This window comes from Dreissena polymorpha, chromosome 2, assembly GCF_020536995.1.
Source record: "Dreissena polymorpha isolate Duluth1 chromosome 2, UMN_Dpol_1.0, whole genome shotgun sequence".
Taxonomy (NCBI): domain Eukaryota; kingdom Metazoa; phylum Mollusca; class Bivalvia; order Myida; family Dreissenidae; genus Dreissena; species Dreissena polymorpha.
Window position 1 is genome coordinate 42,586,425 of NC_068356.1, and position 27,234 is coordinate 42,613,658.

At 34.5% G+C, this 27,234-nt stretch overlaps 2 protein-coding genes across 2 annotated transcripts in view; one reads left to right on the forward strand and one right to left on the reverse strand.

Moving 5' to 3' along the window:
* LOC127866801 (protein phosphatase 3 catalytic subunit alpha-like) overlaps positions 1-27,234 on the forward strand; it is a 273,905-nt gene that overhangs the window by 143,490 nt on the left and 103,181 nt on the right. The window lies entirely within an intron of this gene.
* Positions 1-27,234, reverse strand: part of LOC127866789 (uncharacterized) — a 50,570-nt gene that overhangs the window by 20,989 nt on the left and 2,347 nt on the right. The window contains exons 2-9 of the mRNA XM_052407594.1: positions 20,195-20,441; positions 8,840-8,932; positions 5,608-5,742; positions 4,959-5,072; positions 2,033-2,112; positions 890-995; positions 585-642; positions 303-397 (exon numbers count right to left, since the gene is read on the reverse strand). Coding sequence (XP_052263554.1) covers positions 303-397; positions 585-642; positions 890-995; positions 2,033-2,112; positions 4,959-5,072; positions 5,608-5,742; positions 8,840-8,932; positions 20,195-20,350 — 837 coding nt within the window. The 5' untranslated portion in view covers positions 20,351-20,441. The remainder of the gene's footprint in view (positions 1-302; positions 398-584; positions 643-889; positions 996-2,032; positions 2,113-4,958; positions 5,073-5,607; positions 5,743-8,839; positions 8,933-20,194; positions 20,442-27,234) is intronic.

The window sequence follows — 27,234 nt, forward strand, 5'->3', positions numbered from 1 at the left end:
TTCTTAAAATACAAAGTGAAAATAAATTACTCAAATTGGTTAACACTAGGTCATGGCATCCATTATAAAAAACATTCTGGCGACAATTCATGCATTATAGTCGATTGCTTGATCACTTTTGAGTTATTTAATAACTATTATTTCTGTTTGTTGAAAATGGGGTGAAATGGGGTGAAGCAGTGAACAGTTTACTAGTTCCAAAGAGGATGCCAAACAATTATAAAAATTATGTTGTAATAAAGCAAGCCCAAAATACGCATAATTTTGTAGAGCTTAAAAAAAAGTATGATGTCTAGACTTACGTCAGGGAAGAGGATCATAGTTCCTATGGTCCTGGTTACCTCGGCTGCCAGCTCAGGGTCGGCCTTGTCTGACCCCCACACCAGACCCACACTCACTGGAACACATAGGGACTGAGTCAGTAGAGGGAAACATGGCCAACTGGGGCAGTATTAGTAAAGAAACTGGGTAAGTATTCCCATAGTATTATCACATACAGAAAGAGAGTTTAGCAATGTGCTAAAATTTAAACTGACATTTTGATAGAAATTAAATATTTGACTATGAAAATTCAGTTCACTTACCAACATCTGGTACATTGAGAAGTGTTCGTCTAATTTGGACTTTCTTTCCACAGTTATTCTGAAATGGATCAAAATTACTTTCTGCAACAAAATTGTGTATAAACTTTTCTATAGATGTGAGACAAAAATAATTTAAACTGCCAACCAAAGAAATCCTTGTTGCATATTTTACACCAATTAAGAAACATTTAAACTGACGGATCTATGGTATGTCATGCAAGGTTATAACTGTAACATTAGCAGTTATTTATCTTACTGCTTACAACAAGAAAATACTACGACAAACAACTGTCTTCACTACTTACAGGGCAATCTCGAACGTCACCAATGGCGCCAGCATTCCGTAGCAGCAGACCAAACCTGCTGGGATGCAGCATGTCTCCATTCTCTTGCATTGTCCTCGATTGGGACCTACAGTGAAACAAATACCTGTCAATATGTTATGTAATTCCTTTAATTATTATTAGTCATGTAAATATAAATGTTTATATTTATTAGTATTACATAAAGTAAGGGCAAAGCATGCATGTTCAACATGAATGTTTTCCTGTTTTAGAAGTAATTTTCAAAAACAAAAACTTCCATCTTGAACAAATACAAAACAAAAACCTGGATGTATAAAGAGAGCCACTTTAAGTTTGTGTACATGCAACAAACATGTTGTAGAAATAAATCAAAGCTGTCACAACATGAACAACTCTATTTGCAAGCATGTTACATTCATGGCACGTTTACATTACAAACATGTTTTAAACAGCTTGCATAATTTTACCGCCAAGAGCTAGCAAAGCACTCAAGCAGACACAATTTAGGCGCACGATATACTATTACACCACTCACTATGAGGATATATTTGAATTTAAACTGCCTGTTCTATGAATAAAATTATTTATAACATGTGTCAAGCATTAATTTCGCTTTCATCATGACAAATAGCCTAAATGCAGGAAAGACACATCCTTTAAACTCTTCCAGTGCTGGAACCAAATTTTGAAGGCCTTTGCAAACAGTTTGGATCCAGATGAGACACCAAAGAACGTGGCGTCTCATCAGGATCCAAACTGTTTGCTATTCTGATAGTATTCTTTGAAAAAAAATCAAAGAGAATGCTAATTTGGGAAATTCAGCAGACAACATTTAGCAGACAACAAATTTCCCAGCATGCAAAGGGTTAAAGACAGTGACAAATAAACCATGACAATGTGTGCAGCCAACGGTGACTGATGAAAATAGTCGACATGGTTACAGTTTTAATTTCAAGCTCATTAACAGTTTGTAGTTTTTTCAACAACTAATGTTGCCTTGGAGACCTAATAATTGTTTTTGCTGAATAATGTCAAGGCAGGTAATGAATGACTAATGCCACCTCTTGTACCTATATAACATTTATATTTATGTCTGAACATTGTACAAGCTGGGAGATACACACATGAACAATGTTTACTTACACTAAGGCATTGGCTGAGATATAATGGACCATCTCATAGAACTTGTGGGGTTCCGACTGTGCACCACATGGACAAACAAGCTGCAAAAAGACCAAATTGTACATGATGCAATGTAGTTTCCAATTTACAAATTGTCTTTACCACACTCAAAAGGTGTTCAAGGACTTGAAAACCATTGTCTTAAAATACAACTTGACTTCTAACTTCTAAGTATCTTTCCCAAGTTACAAAGCCTTTAAGGGTTTGCCTGAGTTCTCTTAGAAAAATGGTGTTTTGATGGACATTATCAGTTTTGTAAATACTAATGGCCACGATAAGAAATAAATATCAACACACAAATATATGAACACTAGAAAAAAGGCTTAAATGTTGAATATGAGACCCAGCACAAATTATGTTATGATGCTGAAAGTACATCTACCATATTGCAGTTAAAAGTTTTTTCATGCTAAATTTGTTCAATAAAGCTGTTATTCTTTTATTACATGGCACACCGCATGGCATATGTCATTGCTGTCTGTAACAGAGCAAAAAAGTCTTTATTATTACATGGGTTCTAAGTAACATGACCCTTTAATTGGCTGGGCCAATGACAAATAACTGCCCTACCAGTGAAATGTGTCATCCAAACCATGACAGCCTTTCTATAGTTTATAGTCTCCACTACTGTATTTGTTGTGTTTCCCACATACAAAAGTAGAGTCAACACTCCAAAATCAGGTAAACTGAGTATGTTTGGATACACTGGGGGTCATTTATTCCATTGATTTACTGTTTTGACACACTCCTTGCTGACATCTTAGAGAAATGGGGAAATGACTTTGTTTGCTTTTTCTTCAAGTGGCACTATTCTTGGGTCCCCATTTTGCTCGTGTGTACCCAATGTGTGTTTAAACTTGTTCAAATCTATGTATCAGATTTACTCTTAAATGGGTTTATCACCAGTGAAAAAAACTTATACCTGGTGCCCAATGTTTATAAAGCAATAAGATATTGGTTTGCTACTGAAAAGTCAACTTTCAATATTTGATCAAGATAAGGCACTGAACCTCAGGTGTGGTTATATTACTCAAATTTGCCACATTGTTTCAAATCTTAGGAACAAAAGCTTGCATGGGAGGTTTGAAAAGATGTTTGCTAAAGATATATAACTTGTTATTCATCCCTTTAAAACAATGTTGGTGTAGTGTATCTGGTGGAGACACACAACAGGCATCCTTATAGATCACATCTTGGCGAAACTGAAACCTTTCAGTGTTTTACTTCATATCTATAATCAGCAAAAGTGCAGCCAAAACTTACCAGTCAGGATTGCAAGCAATAACAAAGACATGTTTAACTATTTTCATAATGAACATCATCAGGAACATCATTATCATTATTTGCATCATACAAAAATGAGCCTTCCTGACATTGTAGCTCCAGATGTGCCTCTGCATCCTTAGACTCTGATAGAAAAAATCACAATTTCCACTTGTTGGACCACGAACCCTTGAGTGATTTTATAGTGCACAAGGTAGCTCCTTAGCTGACTGAGCCGATACGCAGACTGGTCTGGTGCTACGTTGGCCACAGTGCATAAGACACACTTCTGCACAATGGGCTCTTATTATCATCATGTTCATCAATATACTGTGACAAAGTCTTCAAAATATTTGTGCGGATTTTTCACATACAAATACCTTGGTTCGATTAAGGATACACTGCTAATTTATTTTTGCAATGTTTGCATGAGTTGACAGTATTAGATAATTGTCGACACAAATTATGGCCTATTTACCTATATATGGTTTGCAAATCACCAAGGTGTGATTGTATGATCCAAAGGTCAACAATTAAAGACCTAAGCTTAACTTTTACCAACAAACATACTTACTTTACTTACTAAGTAAACAATACAGGAACAAGCCTTTACAAAGAGGTTCTCTGACATCTTAGATTTACAAATATTGAAAAACTGTCACCACCGGAAAGAATACACAAAGCTAAGTAAACCTGTCGTCCCATTAACAGTGACAATCACTGGATTCTGTTTGTTTACAATATTCTATGACCTGAGGGCTTCCAGTTATATATTTGAACACAACACCTTGCTGCTTACCAAACACACAATTAAAGATAACTTAAATATTCAGTGAGACATTCTTGAAGTCTGAGACATGTATGGCAAGGGCTAAGAATGTTACCTGTTATAATATTGGATTATAATTGCTATATACCAGTATCGGTTGCACACAGACACAAAAGAAAATTGTAAGCCTGACAAAATAATATACTCTTTGAATTGCATTGTTTAGCAAATGTAATGCAAGTTTTGGTTAAAAAAATGTCAGAAATGAAATTATTTACAAATTGTGGCATGCAAACATTTAAGTGACATTAAACTGTTTAAAGGTTTGTTTTAAATGGAAAATGGATGTAATGTCAATCTGACTGCACTTGAATAGTTCCTATTCAAGAATTCTTGTTATTTAGTATTATAACCACATCTATTTTAACATTACCAAAATGTTTGGCATTCGATCTGCTCTTGAACAATTAGTCATTTTATTAGGAAATATTTTGAAAATTGTTTTGGCAACACATAAATAATTATTGTTAAAAATCTTTCTCCCTTTCTCTCAGATTTTAAAAGCACATATTTTGCATGAATAAACATGATGACCAATGTAGTCTTACAAATAAGAGGTTAGAAAAACAGAGAAGTTTAGAAAAACAATTTACTTTTACTTACTAACACCATTATTTAAAAAAAATCATTACATTTGACCTTTTCTACCAATATCTTATTAAAAATCAATTTAAATATTACAGAATATCAATCCACAGCACTGATGAACATATTTTTCCTACAACCCCTATTGAGCCAGTTGTGAAAATTACAGAATACCTTATTTACTGTTATGAATGTATACATAATAGTTACCTGATCAAAGACGGTCATAGCGAACTTCTGATGTGGGATACAGTGAGGGGCGGTGCAGTTGTCCTCATGGTGCTGGTTGGCGATGTGGTAGTGGATGCGATTCAAAATGTTCTCCTGAAATATACATTTAGTTCATGGTCAATTTTACTTTTATTGAGACCATCCTTTAGTACTCAACCTCAGATCAAAGCCAAATTTTATGAAGATGAATAAAACAAGCAACTCTATTTGAAATGTTGTAAACCCTTCCTACATTGTTTTTTTACTGTCAGCAGAGACTTTATTAAAACAGAAAATGACAAAAGATTTTCTGGGGTCAGCCTGCACAGACTACTTAGACTTCCACACTCAGGATATTCACGTCTTTCCCTCAACACAACTCATTTCCTTCAAAATTTGTCTCCCACCCATAAAGCCCTTAACCCTTTGCATGCTGGGAAATTTGTCTTCTGCTAAAATGTCGTCTGCTGAATTTCTAAAATTAGCATTTTCTTTGATTTTTTTTTCCAAGAATACTATCAGAATAGCAAACAGTTTGGATCCTGATGAGACGCCACGTTCTGTGGCGTCTCATCTGGAATCAAACTGTTTGCAAAGGCCTTCAAAATTCGGTTCTAGCACTGAAAGAGTTAAAGGCCGCAACACTTACAAAGCACTCTGCAGCATCATCCATATGACCCAGCTGGAAGCGTTCCTGCTTGGCGAAGGTGTCCGCCAGGGCCTTCCTCAGGGCTGATGGCTGCAGAGAGGATTGGTCACTGTACTGGAACTGCGTGAATATCACCTGCCAACACAAGGGTCAAGGTCAAACATAGTACATAGAAAGAAAAGTTAAAGTGTTCTTCTTTTCTAATTTTAAGTTATGTTGATGTTGTTTTACTTGAACTTAATTGGGTAATTAATCAATAATTTCCGACAGACAAACCTGTTTAGGTATGTTTAGTTTGTTTTTTTCTTAGTAAAAATTAGTGTCTCTCAAAAGGAATAATCCTGCTTTAGTTTCATTAATCAGAAGATGTTTATTCATGAGATTGTTGTGATTTATAAAAAAATTGTTCCATGCCCTTGCAAAATAAAGTTTTTACATGACTTATGAGAATTTGACCGTAAAGTCGGAACAACAAAGTGGGTTTAAGACTAAATACAAGCTTACTGAAGCATCACTTATGGTGATGAATTTGGGTGGAAAAATACCCATTATGCTATTGAATGACATGTACACCTGTGATTGAATGAAAGCTGAAGAGAGCCTTATTAATCGTCATTGTTATTTAAACCCCTTGATTGGCCACTAAAATGTATATTGGACTTCTAAATTCAGTGCATTCTATTTTATTATATACTTAATTTGCCTTCAAAGCAGTCCTCTATTCACTTCATTTTTTTACCCATTTCTTCAAGATGAAGTTGAATTTCAATAGAATCAAAACAAAATTTAAATGAAATGTCTCAAGTGGATATCAATAGACTTTTCCCATGGAAATGTTGAAGTTGTGACAACAGCAAAGGTAGATACAGGATTGGACAGTTCCCAGGTGCGCCATTAGGATCAAAGGTAACAACATCTAAGACTGAGAAAACATCACAGGTACATGCAAATTTTCACATGGGCTGCATCAATTTCTTTGCATTGAAATTAAAACCCAGTGGCCATACATGTGAATGGGTCAAATAATGGCAGTCTGACACATTGCCAGTAGACATTTAATTGGTAAACACTGATTATGCCAACTTACTTTAAGGCATAAATGCAAATAGATTCAGCACTGTAGCATTCAACCAGAATTTGATAATTTATTTTGTTACTGTCAACAAATTAAAAATAATTAATGCAAATCAATATGTAAATACTTACTTAATAATAAAAAATTAATTACGTTATTAAAACAACATTAAGTATGGTAGCAATGCAAATACTTCAGAACAATGAAACTCAGTGACATTTTTATGGTCAGCACCACAGAGATCCTTCATTTTAAGTTTACTCACTTGTGGACCCCATCAAGCATACATTGTTCATGAAACCAGTATTGCTATAATCAACAATCACAAGTCATGAAAACCTGTAAACACCTGTGTGACAATTGCTTGGCACTTCTGTGACAATGGACCAGGTACTGGCAACCATCATTTTGCTGATTAAAATTATGCAACATTTTGAAGGTCATGTTGACTAAGACTCCATATAAATTGTAAAATGATTTTTAGCACAAAATCTTGTGACACCTGAAGAAATACTTGAAATAAAAAAAGGATTTTTTTTGCTTTTTTCTCTTATTAAGTAATTTAAAAACTAAAGTAATAGTATGCCTAAAATATAAGTTAACTTGTTTAAATTTATTTTAGAGTTTAAGAAAACAAAAGCTTGATGTGGAAATACATTTGGTGTGTCTTTGTGTAAGGTAATACATCAACGTGTATTAACTGATGGATTTTATCAGAAAGGAACATCCATTAATGTCATTAAAATGAAGTCCCTAGGAAATTTATTTTACAAAACCCTGTTGCTTTGTCCCCTTATTGGCCCTTAAAGCCCCTCGATGAGTCACCAATCAGGCTACATAAAGGCGTTTGTTTTGATCCCTGATCTTGGGTTGACTTTGCCTCATGCATTATTAAGGATCTGCCAGCCCCAATTCTACCTGAGGTTATTAGTTCTCGGTGACACCTTGTTATTAGAATTTAATTAGCTGCAGGTCATGTGGTACTAGGGGACATAAAACATGGGAGCTGGTTAATATCGGTCCCTTGTTGAGTGGACGATTCATAGCAGCATTATATTCAGGTGTTTAACATATCAGTCTTCAGTATTTTATAATGCCGTTGATATATGGTTTGTTCTTTATAAGGGGTGTACATCTTAGTACAATTTTTTTTGGAATATATGCCAATGCTATTACATAAATTTTGCAAGATTGGAAAAAATAGTGTGTCAGACATAAGTTTAAAGTTATATTTATTATTCCTTTTCAACAATCTACAAACATATACCTTGAGGCAAAATGAATGACACAAGATCAAAGAATGGACATGTAAATATTTAACCAACAATCATCACAGTCCAGGTAATGTTGTGTCATTCAATTACCATTTAATTAATTACCCCCAACTGACATGTCATTATGACATCTAAAAAACGTGAGTCAAAACATAAGACTTTAAAACATACACAGCCTGATTCATTTCCTACAGTAGCAGACAAACATACATAAAAATATGTTTATGATCGAAAATATAATAATAAGTATATCGCAAATACCTATTTATCAAATAAGGTTATTATTTAAACTTCAATAAAAATAAGAGTATTATATTTATGTCTGATTTTACATTTTAATTCAGCAATGTCCATTTGAAGACCTTGTTACTTTGACATTTAATTGTCAGGTCAATATGATATTAATACATTCTAATTTCTACTCTCAATGTCAAGTGCCTCATGGGTATAGATGTAGTTTTACACCTTCTTGAGAACCGATCATGGTCGTCTATTCAGCTGTAATGGTTATATTGTTGTCTATAAATGGGGTTGTAAATAATTGATGTCTCCTGTGAACTCAGATCTGGAACCAGTATTTAACTATTCAATGATAGCATATATATATATTTAACTGGATGTTTAAAGTCATATTGTTCAAGGTTAACCCTTTCCAGCAAACATACCCAATTAAAGGTGTTTGTAGACCTCTAGAAAATCAAATCACGTTTAAGATCTTTCTAGAGATTCAAGTTTTAAAGGCTTCATGTCCCTTTCTTAGTTACTGTTAAGCATCAAACAGCATTAAACGTGAGCAGACTGTGAGTTACTCGCAGGCTGGTCTGCTTAAATGCTGGTTGTATTTAGCCATTCTCACCGAAATGCTCATTTGGAAGACAATTACCTTCAACGCACAAAATATGCAGGAGTGCCCCATACATAAGTGACCGGTGATGCGTCTGTAACTTCTTCGGAACACATCAATATGCCAAAATACCTGAAAACAGAATTTTCAAAATATGAACAAATGTAGAAACGCAAGTATTAATTATCAATGCCTGTGATCAATACAGGGTTTGAATTTCTGTTACTTGACACTTGGGTGATGAGTGGCTACATTTTTGCACAGCCGGTTGCTATAAGGTGTCACATAGACCTGAATAGACCCATAAATGGATAGTAACACCTTACCTACAATTATCAGTGATTTTTAACCTGATATAGGAGCCATGTGACAGGTCGCTGATCCCTATCAAACAGCCAAACACAGAGAACTATTTTGCCTCAGGGGCTGGGAATACTTTTCTTGCCAAAAGATGCCTTTGGAGTTATTTTATTATGTAAATTGGTTGTTAGTATTTTCAAAATATTTACACTATGACAGAACATATGAAAACATCCCGAAGTGCACAAACAGAATATTACCATAACATTAAAAAGTAGTTAGTCAATTCAGTGAAGCAGCACTGTGAATACAAAATGCCAAATGCATAAACAGTAATTGATTGATTTCAAACATTACTGTAAAATATGACACTTAAATGCTTTTGCATCTAGCGAAGGATTTAGTCATGGTCAGATGTCATTTGATCAGTTACAGCAGGATTCATTATGATATTGTATTTCTTAAAAACAGCTATTACAAAATCATCAGATAAGATAGTGGTCGCCAAATGAGATGAGCATCGCAGACACATGCAGAATGCGTTGAGCTCAGGTTCATAATTACCAACAAAGGACTCAAGCATCCCTTTTAAAAACCCGCCAGCCACATTAATGAGCACCGTTTCCCCTTAATAAGCCCCTATTTCATGCTACCTGAATGCAATGGCTACCAATATTGTTTGAACAGTCTGTTCACGTGGCAACCAAATCAATACTATCAATTTTTCCTGTCCCACTGTCTGATAATTAATAAAAGCAGAGATTTTATGAAGGCACACCTTGGTAATTGGCTGTTGAGGCTATAATTGATTTCAGCACAACATGTCTGGGTTGAAATACTGCCTACAGTGAGCTTTCTCGGATAACAAGACAGACTGGAATAAATGCTGACATTTCATAGAAATTGTGAAGAAATTTGTTGACCTTAACTGACATTGATCATTTTGTTAAAAGCTTTAACAAAAATACATTGAATAAAGTATTTGTCACTTCTTGCACGTCACTTTTATTGTTTAAGCAATTTTTGAGCAAGTTCCCTGATTCAAACCTCAATTTCCGTCAGAAAAAACATTTGTCATTACAACTTCAAAAGAAAATTAATCCACTGTTTACTCTCATTAAAGACTTAACAGCTACTGATAGTATCTATGATTACAGGGAACAGAGTCAGCGTGTCTCTCACTGACCATTGTAATACACATCTACCCAGGCTATTACAATAAGTACAAATCCTATAATTTATATCCCCATGCTGAGTAACTGAAAGCTTGTTGAAATGTTACAAAATGTGTTACTAATGTGGCCAGTCAAAAATTTCCAACAGTCTACTTTGGAATACAATTATTGAATTTAAATGACGACCAATCTCATTTCCAACGCTGTCACCACCTTTTATTCTGTTCTACGTTTATGCACTTTCTCCAAAAATGATGTTCATTTAAAACTTTAAAATTTAGCAAGCGCTAAGATGAACTTGAAATAATATTTGATCCTGCTATGGAAAATTATATTTAACCCTATCCTGTTTAGAAGCAAGGTGAAAATGGCTATGTGCAAACAGCATAAAAACAGAAAAACCTGCGAGTAACTCAGTAACTCGCAGTCTGTTCAGGTTTCATGCTGTTTGCTGCTCTTCAGAATTTAAGGGTTGGAAATGAAGCCTTTAAAATTGAATTTAGTAAGAAAGATCTTTAATAAAATTTAACTTTCTATGGGGCTACAAATGCGCCATAAGGGGTAAAGGGTTAACGCTTTCAGTGCGGTAACCGAATTTTGAAGGCCTTTGCAAACAGAACGTGGCGTCTCATCAGGATCCAAACTGTTTGCTATTTTGATAGTATTCTTTGAAAAAAATCGAAGAAATGCTAATTTTAGAAATTCAGCAGACGACATTTTAGCAGAAGACAAATTACCCAGCATGCAAAGGGTTAAGTGATGTCCCAGATTAATCTGAGCAATTTCAAGGAAGTCTCTTCTTAGCCGACTTCACAGGCTAATCTGGGACGACACTTAAAGCAGATGCATTAGGCCCTGTTTTGGCCAGAGCGCAGCTTAAGTATAATGAGCTTTTTCTGTTTTAATTTTTGTAGTTACAAAAATGAACCAAAAATGAATGAAAATTTGATGGAACAGCCTGAACAACTGTTTTGAAGTTAACAATAGACATTATCTTAATTGGCAGTTTTTTTTATTATCTTTTTTTGCCAGTTGTTGAAAATAAATATTTTACCTAATCTTGCACTCTTAATAGACAATTATATTACCCCGACATATATAATTAGAGAAATTATAACAGCAAAAATACTTTGACCTGTTTGTTAATTTTACTGTGGCATGTCACATGTAACATACCATAATCACTATTATTTTAAACTGTTTTTGCTCAACAAAATCACAATCAGCAAATTTAGAAATGTATATGTGAGGAACATTTTTATGATAGATAAGGAGTTAGAGTAATATGACAATGTTCTCTGTTAATGGTTCTGCAATGAATCATGATTTCACTTAACAGAGCAATCATCATCAATTTTCCACTTAAAGCTAGGATACCAAATGGGGAAAAATATTGATCCAGAACAGTGCCAGGTGATTCCATCTGTTACCTTGACAATTATCAATACAAACAGTCTATCAGCTGCGCCTCAAAACAAACCACTGTATGAATGATGCATGTGACGCATAACCTCTATATTGCGCAATCAATTACGCCTGAGTTTGTGTACAAAAATAATTTTAATTATTTTACTTTATTTATCATTTCTGTATTAAAGGTTTACATAAACAAAGAAAAAACAAGCTTCATTACAACTACCGATAAGTCAGACAGATTTAAATTAAAAAAACAACATGTTTTAAGAAGTTCACAGTGAAAAGAAAGGCTTAATGGGTCAATGTCCCCCTGGGTACTACTTCCCTGTACCCTGGGTATTTTGCAGTATACTTCACAATACACAGATTTTCAAATGATACTTTTGGGAACCCCGGTATACTTACAGGTACCCCATCTTTCCTAATAAAAAAATTTGTACCCAAATTTTTTCGCACCCACTTTTTTTCTTACCCACAATTTTCGTACCTAACTTTTTACCAGGGTACCAAAAAAATATCATTTGAAAATAGGTGTGTGTTGAAGTATACTTCAAACTACCCGGGGTACTGGGAAGTAGTCGCCGGAGGACCTTGACCCATTCAGCAAAAGAAAGGTCATACTATATCTGCAGCTAATTTTCTGTTTTTCAATTAAGCCAACTTGGTACCTGTATTTAATTACTCATTACTGCTAAGGTAAGTAAACGTTCTTAACTAACAGTAATTTCAGACTTTCTTAATTACCGAAGTTTTTTTCTTCATGCAACTCTATCCTGGAGTAAAGATACACAAACAAAGACCTTGTTGTATGTATGATTTAGAACTAAATGCGGAACAAGAACTCTTTATGTCTACAAACGATTTCTTGACAAAATCAAAGGGATTGTCAAAAAACTACAGAGACGTTCTAACATTCATGACCACTAATCTGTAATCAATACACAAGGCCTTATTAAACTTTATCAAGATCTTGGGCCATGTTTGAGGTTAAGTTGTTTGGCTTATTCAATTGATAAAACATCGGGTGATTCATGCGCGCAAACCATATCAAAAGCCACGCGACTAAAACTTACAATTACACCTTAATGGATTACAGTTAGGACGAATAATCAGTTAAATAAACTGTAGTAATACGATTAAACTACCTGTCTCCAATGCATAGTCATAACGTCTGGTCATACAAGGTTTATTTGTCATTAAAAAACATGCTTATTTATTCTGTATTTGATATCCTTCAGCAAAAACGTTTTATCTATAACCGTTAACTTATCAATTATTCATTACCTGTTTTCTCAACATGTAAATACATGTATTTTTTGTCAATTTCTGCACACAGTACTCATTATGTGACAATTGATTATGTCCCAAATGAAACTGATAATATTGATATTGAAAAGCAAAAGATAAAACATGGTTAATAAACTCGCTAGTATCTATGACAAATGATAATAGCTCAGATAAAGCATAGAGCTTAAGCAAACACCACATAAAGACCCTCTCAGATGAGTCACCATGGCGCACCACAAAACTTTACCCTCCTTTATCAAAAGACCTCCTTTTCCTTATAACTCATGCATTGAATTTAATATCACACTTTTAAAAGAGACTCTTTAAAAGCTTAAACCAGAATATATAAAGGTTACCTGTCTATGCATTAATGAGTCTATTTAGAGTTCACATGATTGAAAATTTAATCCCGAAACTAATTTCCATCCCACATGAGTCTCTCAGACTAAACACTGATATGGTTAATAGGAAATAATAGGAATGAAGGCATTTCTGAGGCACCCCAAAACCAGCAGCCTAAGGTCTCTTATAGCTGTAAAATTGTCTGAAATTATCTTTGATATCAGTTTAACATAATACACAGACACAAAAGTGTAGTATTTAAAATGACATATATTTGTGAAAGCAGGACTTCATTAGGTGAACAAATATAACCACTCAAAAGGTCAGACCATGGGATATTGGAAACCACAAAATAAATCTGACCAATTAGCCATTCCCAGGCTTTTCAGAGAGGACAGTCACCAATCTGACTGATAAAAGTGTCACCTGTAATCAGTATGGAGTTGAAATCTGACCTGAAACTACCCCAAACACAACAGTTATGTGACAGAACAATGCTAAACAGACCTATGATAACAAAACGACACACAAAACAGTTTTGGCCCAAGATAAGATAAAACACTTAATTAACAAGTGGTCTCCATTTGCCAAAAACAAGCTGTGTTTCTTTTGGCAGAAATATTCTGCAATTCGGCTCCACTGTCAAGCGAAAAATGTGGATCGAAAAGAACTACCGAATTTGTATGGTCAACAGCTTATCTTTAACATTTATGTTTATTCTTCCTTTTTTCTTAAAAATATCATTGACAAGGCGTTCTGACATTTTTAGATAACCATAGTTTGTTTTCTCTACTGAAATTCATTGATTTGATAAGATGGCAAAAACATTTCAGCAATATTAATTACAAAGTCATTACTATTTGGCAGGACACCCTCTCATTATACCAGTCTTTTATCAAAAGAACTTGTCAAACTAATTGCAACCTTTCTGTTTTCTGAATACAAATTTCGCTCATAACCCTCATAGTCTCTTATTTTCACCTTAAAGAGTAAACCAAGTTCATCAGCATGAAATGAAGGTAACTGTCACCACAACACTGTAAATCAGATGACTATCTTGAAGGTAAATTTGAAAACATTATACCTGCTTTTTCAAAACAGTCACATTTCTTAATGTTTATGAAAAATGCTTGTTTTCTTACTTGATGGCTTTCAACAAAGTTGTTATTTGCCACCTTTTTGTTACAAACGCCGTGTAAATAAGAAGTAGATAAAATCACTTCTTTCACTATAACTGAAGTGTTTTTTTTCTTTACATCAACATTGAATTAGGCATTCAATATTGTTAATTTAAACGCCATGTCCATCTTTTCAGATAACTGTGCCAAAATATTCTATCCTGTAGAGTGTAGAGCAATTAAGATGAAAGTAAAATGCATACTTTTAATTCATCTTCACCATCAAAAGCGTACATGCATTGAGACCAAAGGCTTTCCATTTGATGGTCAACAAGTTCAACCACTGCATAAATGTCAGAGTTTAAAAGTGTGCACGCTACATGTAAGGGGAAGTCAACAGATCTATCATAAAATTTTGCACAAATCCACAATTTTATACTGCAGTTAATTAAATACTAGAGCTGCAACGATTCACCAACAGCTCGATTAAATTCGATTTCGATTTCAAATACTCCGATACCGATTTTTTCGATTCGATTCATCTTCAAACCTTGTTTTATCATATATTCACTATTATGCCTCAAAATTAACATTTCTATTCAAATGTGATTTTAATAAAACACATAAAAAAGAAAAGCAAATTAGGAATTTTAATATAAAAACTTCTGACTAGAAGATTGTGTTGATTACACAATAATATAAAAAATAAATAAATAATCATGAGAACGTATCTGGAATCAGTTGAATGATAGTACTATCACTATTATACTTTTACCCAAAACCGCTATAAGCATGTCTACCATTGTGCCATGACGGCATCACCTGTAACCTGTAGGACAAATCACATTCTCTAATAAACTTATTAGGTCGCCGTGGTGTAATGGATATGGTGTCCGCCTTGCGACCGGGAGGTCACGGGTTCGATCCCCACCGTGGGAGCGTTCTTTAGATCTCCTCCAAAGACACCAAGTACTGGTTCTAGGCCCAGGAAACGGACTCGAGAGCGTTTATATAAGCCTAAGGCTTTCGACGCAATCGAGCTTAAATAAATAGGTTTAAACTAATAAACTTAACAAAATTCCAACATAAATAGAACTACTTTTCTGGCTCGCGACTTCAGTAGTTGCACTTGTGCGACCTCTTAGTCTTGCTTAATCAACGTTATGTTTGCGTTTGACATGTTGCATTAGATTAGTGGTTGAGCCGGACTTTGTGTACGCCACATCAGTGAAGCACAGTTTACACTTTGCTTTATCGGTAGGGCTACCATCCCAAAACCCAAAATACTGCCACACTTTTGATTTTAGCTTCTTAGGCGCATCTGATAATTTCAATTTGTCGGCAACAACTTGTTCAGCCATTTTGACGCTTTTTCCGAAAGTAGACCGTAACGCACTTATTGATTGGATGACTAAAGTAATAAGCAACCAATCGCGCGGGTCGTAATTACAGGTAAAGATAAAACCTTCACCTTCCCGTATCAATAGTCAGTATATAGCGTGCTTTACGTATCTATGTATATATATGTATATATGTTAAAGAATCAAATCGACTTTGGTAGGTTTGGTATCGTAATCGAATCGAAGCATTTCAAATTGATTTTCGATGAATCGGATCGAATCATTGCAGCTCTATTAAATACAACTACATTTACAGGTTAATAACTTGTTATTGATTTCACAAACCCTTTTATCTTAGTTTTAATCAAAAATATGATTTCTGATTCAAGGTGCATCAAAAGAATAAAACTTTATTTCATTTTCAATCGTCAGTATTCATGGATCCAAATGAAATGACGTATTTCAAGTAAATGCATAGATGCAATATTTATCATGACAAAACTGGTGCAGTTACACATATCAAGTTTCAATTTGGCAGATGGTAATTACAGTTCACATAATGCCCAGTTGCCATATTGCTTATATAAATCTCTTTTTGATTTATCACAACTTAAGCATTAACCATAAATCCTATTAAAAACCGAACAATCAATCTTTTCATGTAAATGTTTGCAGAGCTAACCACACATTGATTTCTTGAAAGATGAAATTTACATATTCAAATAATCGGATGTTTAATTTTAACTGAGTAAAAACCACAATCTGCAAGGAAGAAATCAGGTATGGACATGACTGCTGGGAAATCAATGACAAACGATCCGTTTGATCCTAACAGAAAAACCTTCAGTTTATACATACAAGGTTGAGGTCCTGTAGAAAGGGCATTATTATTGTTTGCAAAACTACCAGGGGATTAAGAGATCTACCCCATGCAAGCAATAGCAATATTGGCCCGTGTTTTGCCATATATACTATCTATAAAGAAAAAAACATTGTTTTGATTCTCAAGATTCTTGGTTTTGAGATTTTTACAAGGCAGAATTCAATAATAAATATACTTTTTAAAAACTCATTTGTTTGATTTGTATTGCATTATTTGTTCAGAAGTACAGGTTTTATTATTTTGGTTACAAATGAAATTTAATCAAGGCTTCTTGATCAGTTATTGAACAGCAAACTTCGCTTCTTTAAATTTGAGTCGTGTTCTGAGTAAACAGGGCATAATGCATGTGCGTAAAGTGTCATCCCAGATTAGCCTGTGCTGTCCGCACAGGCTAATCAGGGACGACACTTTCTCCCTAAACTTGATTTTCGGTAAGGAAGGACTTCCTAGAAACTAAAAAATACCATAAAAGCAGAAAGTGTCGTCCCTGATTAGCGTCTGCGAACTGCACAGGCTAATCTGGGACGACACTTTACGCACAAGCATTATGCCCAGTTTTCTCAGAATGTGACTCAATTTATTATTCAAGGATAGCTAATGAAGCATCCTTCAGACCATGTACTCTGCATAGCCAACATTACGCCTGTTGATTCTAATAATGACAAAATTACAATGTCCCGTTTGTTATGCCTTTAAGATGACACCTGTGTGTGACCTCCAAATAGCAGGTGTCACGCCAAGTAAAGCGTCTGAGGCCAGTGCAAGTTGGTGTTTAATTAAGTTGCCTGCCATTTTAAAATACTGTTAATCGGTTGCAATCAATCATGTAATCTTGCTTAACAGTTTCTTTTGTGGAAAAAAGGAAAAGCTTTGTACCTAGAGTAAGAAGTTTTCTTTGATAATAATCAAATTATGCAGAGAATGGCAAATATTTACAAAATCTACTTCATGAATCCCTTGTTAGTAAAAACAAACAATAAGTACTTTTTCAGTAAGCAATTAACTGACATTCCATTTCATCAAATTCTATTTAATGTATTAAATGCATGTTTCATTAAAAATACAAAGGATGACAAACCCCACAAAAAATTATTTAAATTTTGGAATAGTTCATGAAGCAAACACCTGTAGAAAAAATAACCACTTTACCCAGTAGAGCATACCATAAGTGGATAGTTTGAATCCCTTATAAGGTAGTTTCCTGGGCAACCAAAGCTATTACGGTAAGCTATACAAAATGTTTGTAACTCAAGAAGACCTGACACTGACTAAACCCCCATAAACTGATGTGCCTGATTGGGTTACATGTTTCATTGTTCGACTGTGACAAATTCTGTACTTCAGACAGATAGACGACATTTTGTCTACAAGTAAAAGTCGTGTTCTGAGAAAACTGGGCATATTAAATGCATGTGCGTAAAGTGTCGTCCCAGATAACCCTGTGCAGTCTGCACAGGCTAATCAGGAACGACACTTTCCGCTTTTATGACATTTTTTAAAATGAAGTCTCTTTTTAGCAAAAAGCCAATTTAGGCGGAGAGTGCCGTCCCTGATTGGCCTGTGTGGACTGCATAGGCTAATCTGGGACGACACTTTACGCACATGCATTATGCCCAGTTTTTCAGAACACGACTCATAACTTCTTCTGGCTATTTCTGCAGCTATTTGTTCTTCATTGTATTTGAAAATATTACATTTGTATAAAAAAAATAATTAAGCAGCTTTTCAAATAAAAGCTGAATACAAACCGGTATTTTCTTTCATTTGGATGTTGTCCAACATATTCATAAGCTATTTACAAAACAGCTGGTCACCGTCAGTCAGTTTTGTAACAAGTGCTGGGTCAAGGATTCTTTACAACCAATGGTAAGCTCAATTTTACAGATAATTTCTAACATACAGAAAATGTATCTCACCTGTTACCAGTTTTCAATTTACAGTTAGGAGAAAACATGTATTCATGCTTCAAAATGCTTTGAGCAAATTGCATATATAGTTTCTTACTTTTTGTCTCCCACCTGATTGCTGATGTGCTCATGCAAGCCCTTATCAACCTCGTTCATTACTCTACATCAATGAATTTCCTTAATAACCTAGTTTTCAATTGATTTTCATTCTTAATTTAACACATTTAAATTGCCATTTTGGCACAATATTATGGCATAAATAAATCAAGAACATGTTGCATAGGCCATGCAAACTTCACTTTCAAATTAGTTATCATGATACTATAAGTGATATTAATGTTAAAGGAAAAGCCATTAAAGCCATCTTTATTTGATCTAATGGTCAATAACTTTTGCAGACAAAAGAACTGGACTTCACAACAGAGCCACCATTGAACAGCCATTGACCGAGTCATTGACTGTTACCTGGCAACAGGTTGCAAGGGACTTCATACAGTCTGGGGCACCTTGCACTTACAATGTCCCTTGGGTCGCCTGTGGCCAACAGTCTTTTCAATTCAAATGAATGACACAAAACGTGTCACCGTAATCGGCCCATGAAATAAAATTTATTGAAGTATAAACAAATCTGGAACATGCATTAAATGGGCACTTGAGGTTTTGTTACAATACAATTTGGGTTCTGAGTTTTCAAAGCGAATTAGAATTACTGGAAATTTAAACAAGGGCTTGAGAAAATCTTCAATACCCCTTTCACACCTTTAGCTTTGAAGAGCTCTCAAGAGCAGAGACATCACACTTAATCTGGTGTTACATCACAGATCACAGTCAAGTACTTTTTTTGACAGCACTGTGCCTTTCAAATGTCACTTTTATTTTAAGAACGAAAAACAGAACAGTAATTAGTTAATATTATTTTTGATACCAAATTTTTATTTTAAAGTAAACAATCTTTAAGCAACCTAAAAATAACAAGTGCACATCTTTGCATGCTGTCTACATATTAACTGGTCAAGCCATAAAATACATTTCATTTCCACATGACGGCACAATCTGAAATGAAATTTACATCAATCAACAACTTTCCCAGGTAGGCTGCCAGAAATGGTGGGATCAACACATCAAAACAGAAAGGTCAATATGTATCCAATGAACTTGAATAAACTTCAATTGTTGTCTTGACAGGATTATACTTAAAGGATTCAAGCAACCGTTATTGCATTTCGCTGCACTGCACAGCCCTTTGTCCTGGGAAAGGTTAAAAATCTTAAGGTCCACATTAGATGCAAATTGAAGGATGACATTTCTCCCTCTGTGCTACCAGTCTTAAAGATTGATCATGAAGGATGACATTTCCCCCTCTGTGCTACCAGTCTTAAAGATTGATCATGAAGGATGACATTTCCCCCTCTGTGCTACCAGTCTTAAAGATTGATCAAGTTCACAAAGATCCATAGGACTTCAAATAAATTCAAATGTTCCAGCAATGTTTATGACCTTACCTTTGAAAAACTGCAGCATAATTGATCATCATGTCAGAATAAAATTGATAGAAACCAATGGCGGAGAAGCACACATTTTCCAAGAAATATCAAAGGCAACACAATAGAATGTTCGATGACATACCTGTACGGCGCTGTTCAGGAAGCAGTTGTTTTCCCCGGGGGCATTGCGAAGACCTTTAGCAGCATTTGCGAACGATTGACCTGCCTGTCTGTCCCAAGTGTCATACCAGCCAGCGGTGCTGTTGCCACCTGGCAACCCAGAGTCTATGGTATCCATGACAACAGAGTTGAGGATTCTTGGTGATTCTGCAGTTACTATGTCAGTTCACTTTGCTCCAACTTGAGAACATACATGGCTGGATAAAATTCTGAAAACAACAAAAACAGACAATACTTTACAACAAGTGCCTTAAAAACATGGGTACATGGGGTTACTGATAATAACTTCCTGTGTCTATTTGATGTTGCAACATCAATTTGTATTTACTTGCAAATGCGATTTTGCCTTGTCATTGCTTGCATGTTGTGTTTTGAAGAGTAGCAAAATATGATAACTGTTGACTCTTCATTGTCACAATTTAACTTCCTTAAAGAAATAAAAGACTGCATGCATGGCATGTTGTTAACATAATAGCACATCATCATGTTGGGTCTCACAATAAGAAGAGAAGGATGGCCAACATGAACACACATCAAAGTAACTGCTGTGTGCTTCAAAATAATTTCTGAAAATACTGTGTGGTTTTTTCATAGTAGAACTGTTCAAACAGATTACATAGTGATTGATGTTCTAACTGAAAACGGTAAAAAATAAACAATGGAAATATAAATGTTCTTTAAATTGGCATTAAGTGCAAGATGTGCCAACTGTTGGATTGACCCTTTTAAGCAAATGAACAAAATAGCTCTGTTGTCAAAATGTTGTTCATTTTGTTTTCTTTGCTTCAAAAGATAATCCTGTTGACTTTTCCAGGGCTCTGAGTGATAAAAGTGGGAAATCGCAAGAGCAAATATTAGTATATAGATTATGGCCTGGTGGTAAGGTTTGAACTTTGCCGCTAACTTGGACAAATGAAGGACACATGAGGCTTCGACAGATAAACAGAATTGTTTCCGATTATAGTTCACAGGACAATTCAGATACTTATCATATGCCTATCAAGCCATTGTACATTTCTTTACTTATGCCTGTATTTGTTTGCTTTAATTGGAACATACAGCATTCAGAGGAATTCTAAAATTAACAATGTAATGTCCATATTCTGTACAAAAATATTGGAATTGTTCAGCTAACTCCACTACATAAAAGCCGTCATTTCAAGATTAAAGCATGAAAATCCAACATTCTTTATCAACGGTCTTTTAATGGTGTGATTGTCAGTTCTATATTCAAAAACAAGCTGATATCAATAACTCAACAGGGTCATGAAAAAACATTTTATCTGTGAGGAGTTCTGACCAATCAGCCAACAGGCGCTTAGGGTGCAAAGTTTTGTCAACTGTTTAATAAATGATAGTGCCATGTTTGTGGAACATGGCTTAATGAAAAGATGGTCACAGGTAAGAGATTGATCTGCAGGTCAAACAAAGTACTCAGAACCAATCAATATCCTTGGCACAGAAAGAGTTCAATAGACTTAAATGTGTCTTGGCAAAAACATTTCATTCAACAGGCTATGCCATAGGAAATAGAATTAAACATTAGGTTTCAAAAAGGACTTGACTCCTTATGTTATTATTTTGACAACATGCTATCCAAACACTAGAATAGACATTGAATTAACCATAATGTTAAAGCTCTATCTGGAACAAAAATCTCTATTAAACAAAGTAAAGCAAGATTATCAAATGCTAATGATTTAATTATAAATATCAGAATACACTGGGGTAGGTAAGAAGTATATCAATCTGATGTATTATAATTACAAGCAAAGATAAACATTCAAGTTAAGAAGATGGGCTAAAATCCCATGTCTAGTTAAACATTGTCCAGATAAATATATATCAATGTACATGTAGTACTATAACCCCTGATAATAAATGTTGGTGAACAAACACTGGAAATATCAAACTATGGTTATCTTTTGACCCTAAAACCAGTATGAAATCAGTCCATCTCTTTACCTATCAGTGTTCCAAAATTAGCGACAAGCTCTCCAGGGCCTTAAAAGGGCCTTTTCACAGATTTTGGCATGTTTTGAAGTTTGTAATGCTTTATGTTGATAAATGTAAAAGTTGGATCTAAAAAGCTCTAGTAAAAAATCAAGAATAAAATTAGTAACCCTCAGCAGGACTCAAACCACTGACCCCTGGAGTAAAAAGTCAGCGCATTAGACCACTCAGCCATCCTTTCTTTTACAATGAACAATGTATTTTATACTTCATATAAGCAATCCTCGTGGTTTCACAAAATATAACAACAGAACTCTCCAAATTATTAAATCGTTTAACGTTGCAACGCTTTATAATTTTCAGGTTTTTAAATCGTCAAAAGATGCATATAAAGGCTATTTTAAAGCATGGTAAATGTTCAGTATTACGCTTTTCTTACGAATATCATAACTAAAACGAAAATGTGCGAATATGAAAGAACTTTTTTCAACTTTGTCAATTTACCAAAACGTGAAATTAGGCCCCTTTAACAACTGTACATTGAGTATTTGCATTTGAATCATGTTAGCTCACCCATGACTGTTTTAACCAGTGCTTATGTTTTCACTAGTTTTATCTTTATGGTTGGTAGTAAACAAACAAAGTGGACAACGTGACAAACCAATGAAATGATACATTATTATATCCCTACCACTGAAAACCCTTAAGAAACTGACAGCCTCAAATTCAATCAAATTTGCCATGTCAATAATGTTCAAAATGAAGGTCACTTCCTTTTGATGACATAAAGGATTACTCAGCGGAAGCAGCCCCTTATACCTATGCACTTTAAGTCCCCAATTTTCAAAAGGCCTGAAAACTGGCCCAGCTCCTTTTTTTAATCACAGGAAATAAGATGCATCTTGTGACTCAATGAAAATGATCTTTGGACCATTAAATAGGGAAAGAAGGAAGGCAAGCCTGTGTAACCACCATGGCAGCAAAGGTACATTATTGACTCACCAGGTAATGAGCAAAAAAAGGCCAAAAAACATAGACAGGAAACCACATCTGTCATTATGGTTTAGAATAAAATCAAGATTCAGGAAGGATTATGCTTTTGAAAATTTAAGTAGCATAAAAAAATTCTTAAACCTGCGAACAAAGTTATCATCCAACCTGCTTTTTCCAAATGAACTTGCCCACTCCCTTACATAGGTACAGTATCATGGAATAAATCCTGTCATCAGCTTTTATATTCAAAATCTTACAAAGTAAAAAAAAAGAAAAGACCACTATCATCAATACTGGTAAATGAAACTGTTTCAAAGTTTCCCGACTTTTTAATGACCACTACGGGTAATTAAAGCACTAGACAAAAGACCAAAGCTCAATTAAAGGTAATTAATACATAAAAGAGGCATAAAACAGATAGTAATGAATGGGAATGTAGGAAATGGGTGACATATTTGAATGCAATTATACTAAAGATGTTAAAATCAAAGAGATGAGATCTGCAGATAACAAAGCTTAACAGAAAAGACAGTTTGTTTGCAATTTTTAAGGTCACTCAAGGTGAAACAATTAAAGAATCTGATGATTTCCGTGATTTCTGATTATCAGATGGATAATTTGTATCCAATTAGTTTTAAAGGGGCCTTTTCACAGATTTTAGCATAATTTGAAGTTTGTCATTAAATGCTTTATATTAATAAATGTAAACATTGGATCTAAAAAGCTCCAGTAAAATAAAAAATAAAATTAAAAAAGGAAGAAAAAAAGTAGCCGGCAGCAGGGCTCGAACCAGTGACCCACAGAGTCCTGGAGTAAAAACCAATTAGACCGCTCGGCCATCCTGCTACGTATATATAAGTGACATATTTTATACCTTATTATATTAAGTTATATAAGCAATCTTGGTAGTTTCACAAAATTGAACGACAACAACAGAACTCTCCAAATTATTCAATCGTTTCGCGTTGCAACGCTTTATAATTTTCAGGCTTTTAAATCGTCAAAAGATGCATATAATGGCTATATTAGACCATGGTAAATTTTAAGTATTGCTGTTTCCTCACAAATATAACTAAAACATAAATTTGCGAATCTGAAACAAGTTTTTTAAATTTTGTCAATTTACCAAAACGTGAAAAGATCCCTTTAAAAACAAACTGTTGATTGCTTGAAAATGCAGTTAGGAAAAAGCCCAGGTGCACACATTGAAAGGTGACGGTGCATATAAGCAACTCCTTTAAAAGCCTTTCAGAAAGAAAGAGCGAGTGGAGTTTGTATGAAGTGGTCATAAAAGCCAATCAAATTAATTAGTTATACAATTATTTAAACAATTATCAAAATTCAATTTAACATACAACCTGGCAGTAATTATAATAAATAAATATACAGCTTCTTAATAGTCTTTTGTAAAAATTATTTTTTTACTACTGTAACTCATTCCTATTTTTGTATTAAACTAATCGCCAGTTAATATCTATAGAGTGACTTAGAGTCTGCCACTTATAAATTATTTGTTATCTGTAAGTACATTGAATTCCAAATATATCACCTTTTGCATCAATATAATAATTACTATACCTCATGCATGTAATTAGTATGAGAAAATTATTTACCAAAATGTGTGTTAACAGGCACTAGCCCTGATATCATTGAATCAATGTTAAATAATCATCAACAGTAATTGACACATTTTAATTGAGTATTGGCTCTCATATAGCCCAGACGTTACCTGATAGCTTTAAAAGTTTATCAAAATTGAAAATCAAGATATAGCCTAGTAACAAACCATTGTGTCTGCTGTTTTAATTAGTTGCTGTAGACCATAATTTGCATTTTACACACATACTGTGTAAGTAGGGTTGGCATAAAACAAAGCAAACAATTCTAAGATTTCGTAAATAAATTCTTATGCTCTGTTAGTCCAGAAGATGTTTAGGATAGTGTAACACTTACCAACAATATTCTGCTCACCTTTTAAAGTAGTAACTAAACATTAATGCAATTAACACTTATTTTTCATGGACATACTATACAGTGTCATTTGTAAGTGGCACATTAAAATCCTGACAATGAAAATGTTTTAAGTACTATTGTATTTACATAGAATAGAAAGGATACATCACTTTATTGATACATAACTGTTTTGATATATACACTTTACAGGTATTTCACACATGGCAGGGAATTAAAGCAGAGATTAAAGTGTCAGTTTTGTACCAGACACTGCTGGAGACAGCTTTCTTGATGCCACCTTAATTAGGCACAGCAATAGAGGTCATTTTTGACAAAGTTATATCTCAAAAGTTAGATAAAATGTAGACATTGTGTTAATAAATAGATGAAAGATAAAAACTCGTCACAGGCAATGATTTTGACCAATCTGTGCCATATTAGGACATCAACATTTACAGTTGCCCTTTGTCACAATATAAAGAAATATCAGTAATGCACAAAATTGAAAGAAAAACAGTAGTTCAAACAATAAATGTGCAGCCCACTCAACCCATATTCCCGTCATTAAGTGGTCTTACTACATACCATTAAGAGATGGGCATATACAAATAAATATGAATTCAAGTTTATGAACAATAATAATTATAATCATTTAATATGTTTACAATGTGTTTTTTGTATTTAACTATCTATTAACTATTAAGAATCCATGCTAAACGTTTTTCATGTTATTTTTTTTTCCACACTCATCAATTGTGCATATTATAACAAGAGCACCGCCTTGCGGGTGCAGACCGCTCATCTATTTTCTTTTTAAAGGTGAAGGGACTCTCATTTTCAATCACAAAGGAGGGAGGAGTGGAGTGAAGAGGGGTGTATAGTGTGGGGTTGTGGACATTTATTACATTATCTTCCAAAAAAGCGAAAAAAAAAAAAAAAAAAAAAAAAATCCGGGGGGGGGGGGGGGGGGGGTTGGGGGGGGGCGATGGGGGGGGGGGGTTTGGGTGCGATGGTTGGACGGTATTTCAAACATAACCATTTTTAAAAAAAAAAATGGGGGGGGGGTATAGTGTGAGGGTGTGGTGGTAATTTGTGAGATGATCTTAAAAAAAAAAAAAAAAAAAAAAAAAAAAAAAATTAGGGGGGGGGGGGGGTGGGGTGGGGGGGGGGGGGGTATAGTGTGAGGGTGTGGTGGTCATTTGTGAGATGATCTTAAAAAAAAAAAAAAAAAAAAAAAAAAAAAAATAGGGGGGGGGAGGGGGGGGAGGGGGGAGGGGGGGAGGGGACGGCACGGGGGATGGTTTGGGTGGAGTCTATTGTGGTATGTCAGGTAAGAGTAGTTTCATCAAAGTATCAATCAAATCTAATCATAAATAAAGAAGTTATGGCAATTTTAGCAAAATTTAATAATTTGACCTTGAGAGTCAAGGTCATTCAAAGGTCAAAGTAAAATTAAAGTTGCCAGGTACAGTAACCTCATGATAGCATGTAAGTATTTGAAGTTTGAAAGCAATAGCCTTGATACTTAAGAAGTAAAGTGGATCGAAACACAAAATTTAACCATATATTAAAAGTTACTAAGTCAAAAAAGGGCCATAATTCCGTAACAATGACAACCAGAGTTATGCAACTTGTCCTTTTACTGTACCCTTATGATAGTTTGTGAGTGTTCCAAGTATGAAAGCAATATCTATGATACTTTAGGGGTAAAGTGGACCAAAACATAAATCTTAACCAAATTTTCAATTTTCTAAGTATAAAGGGCCCATAATTCCGTTCAAATGCCAGTCAGAGTTACATAACTTTGCCTGCACGGTCCCCTTATGATAGTTCATAAATCTTGCAAGTATGAAAGCAATAGCTTTGATACTGTAGGAATAAAGTGGACCTAAACACAAAACTTAATCAAATTTTCAATTTTCTAAGTATAAAAAGGGCACATAATTCTGTCAAAATGCCAGTCAGAGTTACATTACTTTGCCTGCACAGTCCCCTTATGATAGTTAGTAAGTGTTGCAAGTATGAAAGCAATAGCTTTAATGCTTAAGGAATAAAATGGACCTAAACACAAAACTTAACCAAAATTGTCAATTTTCTAAGTAT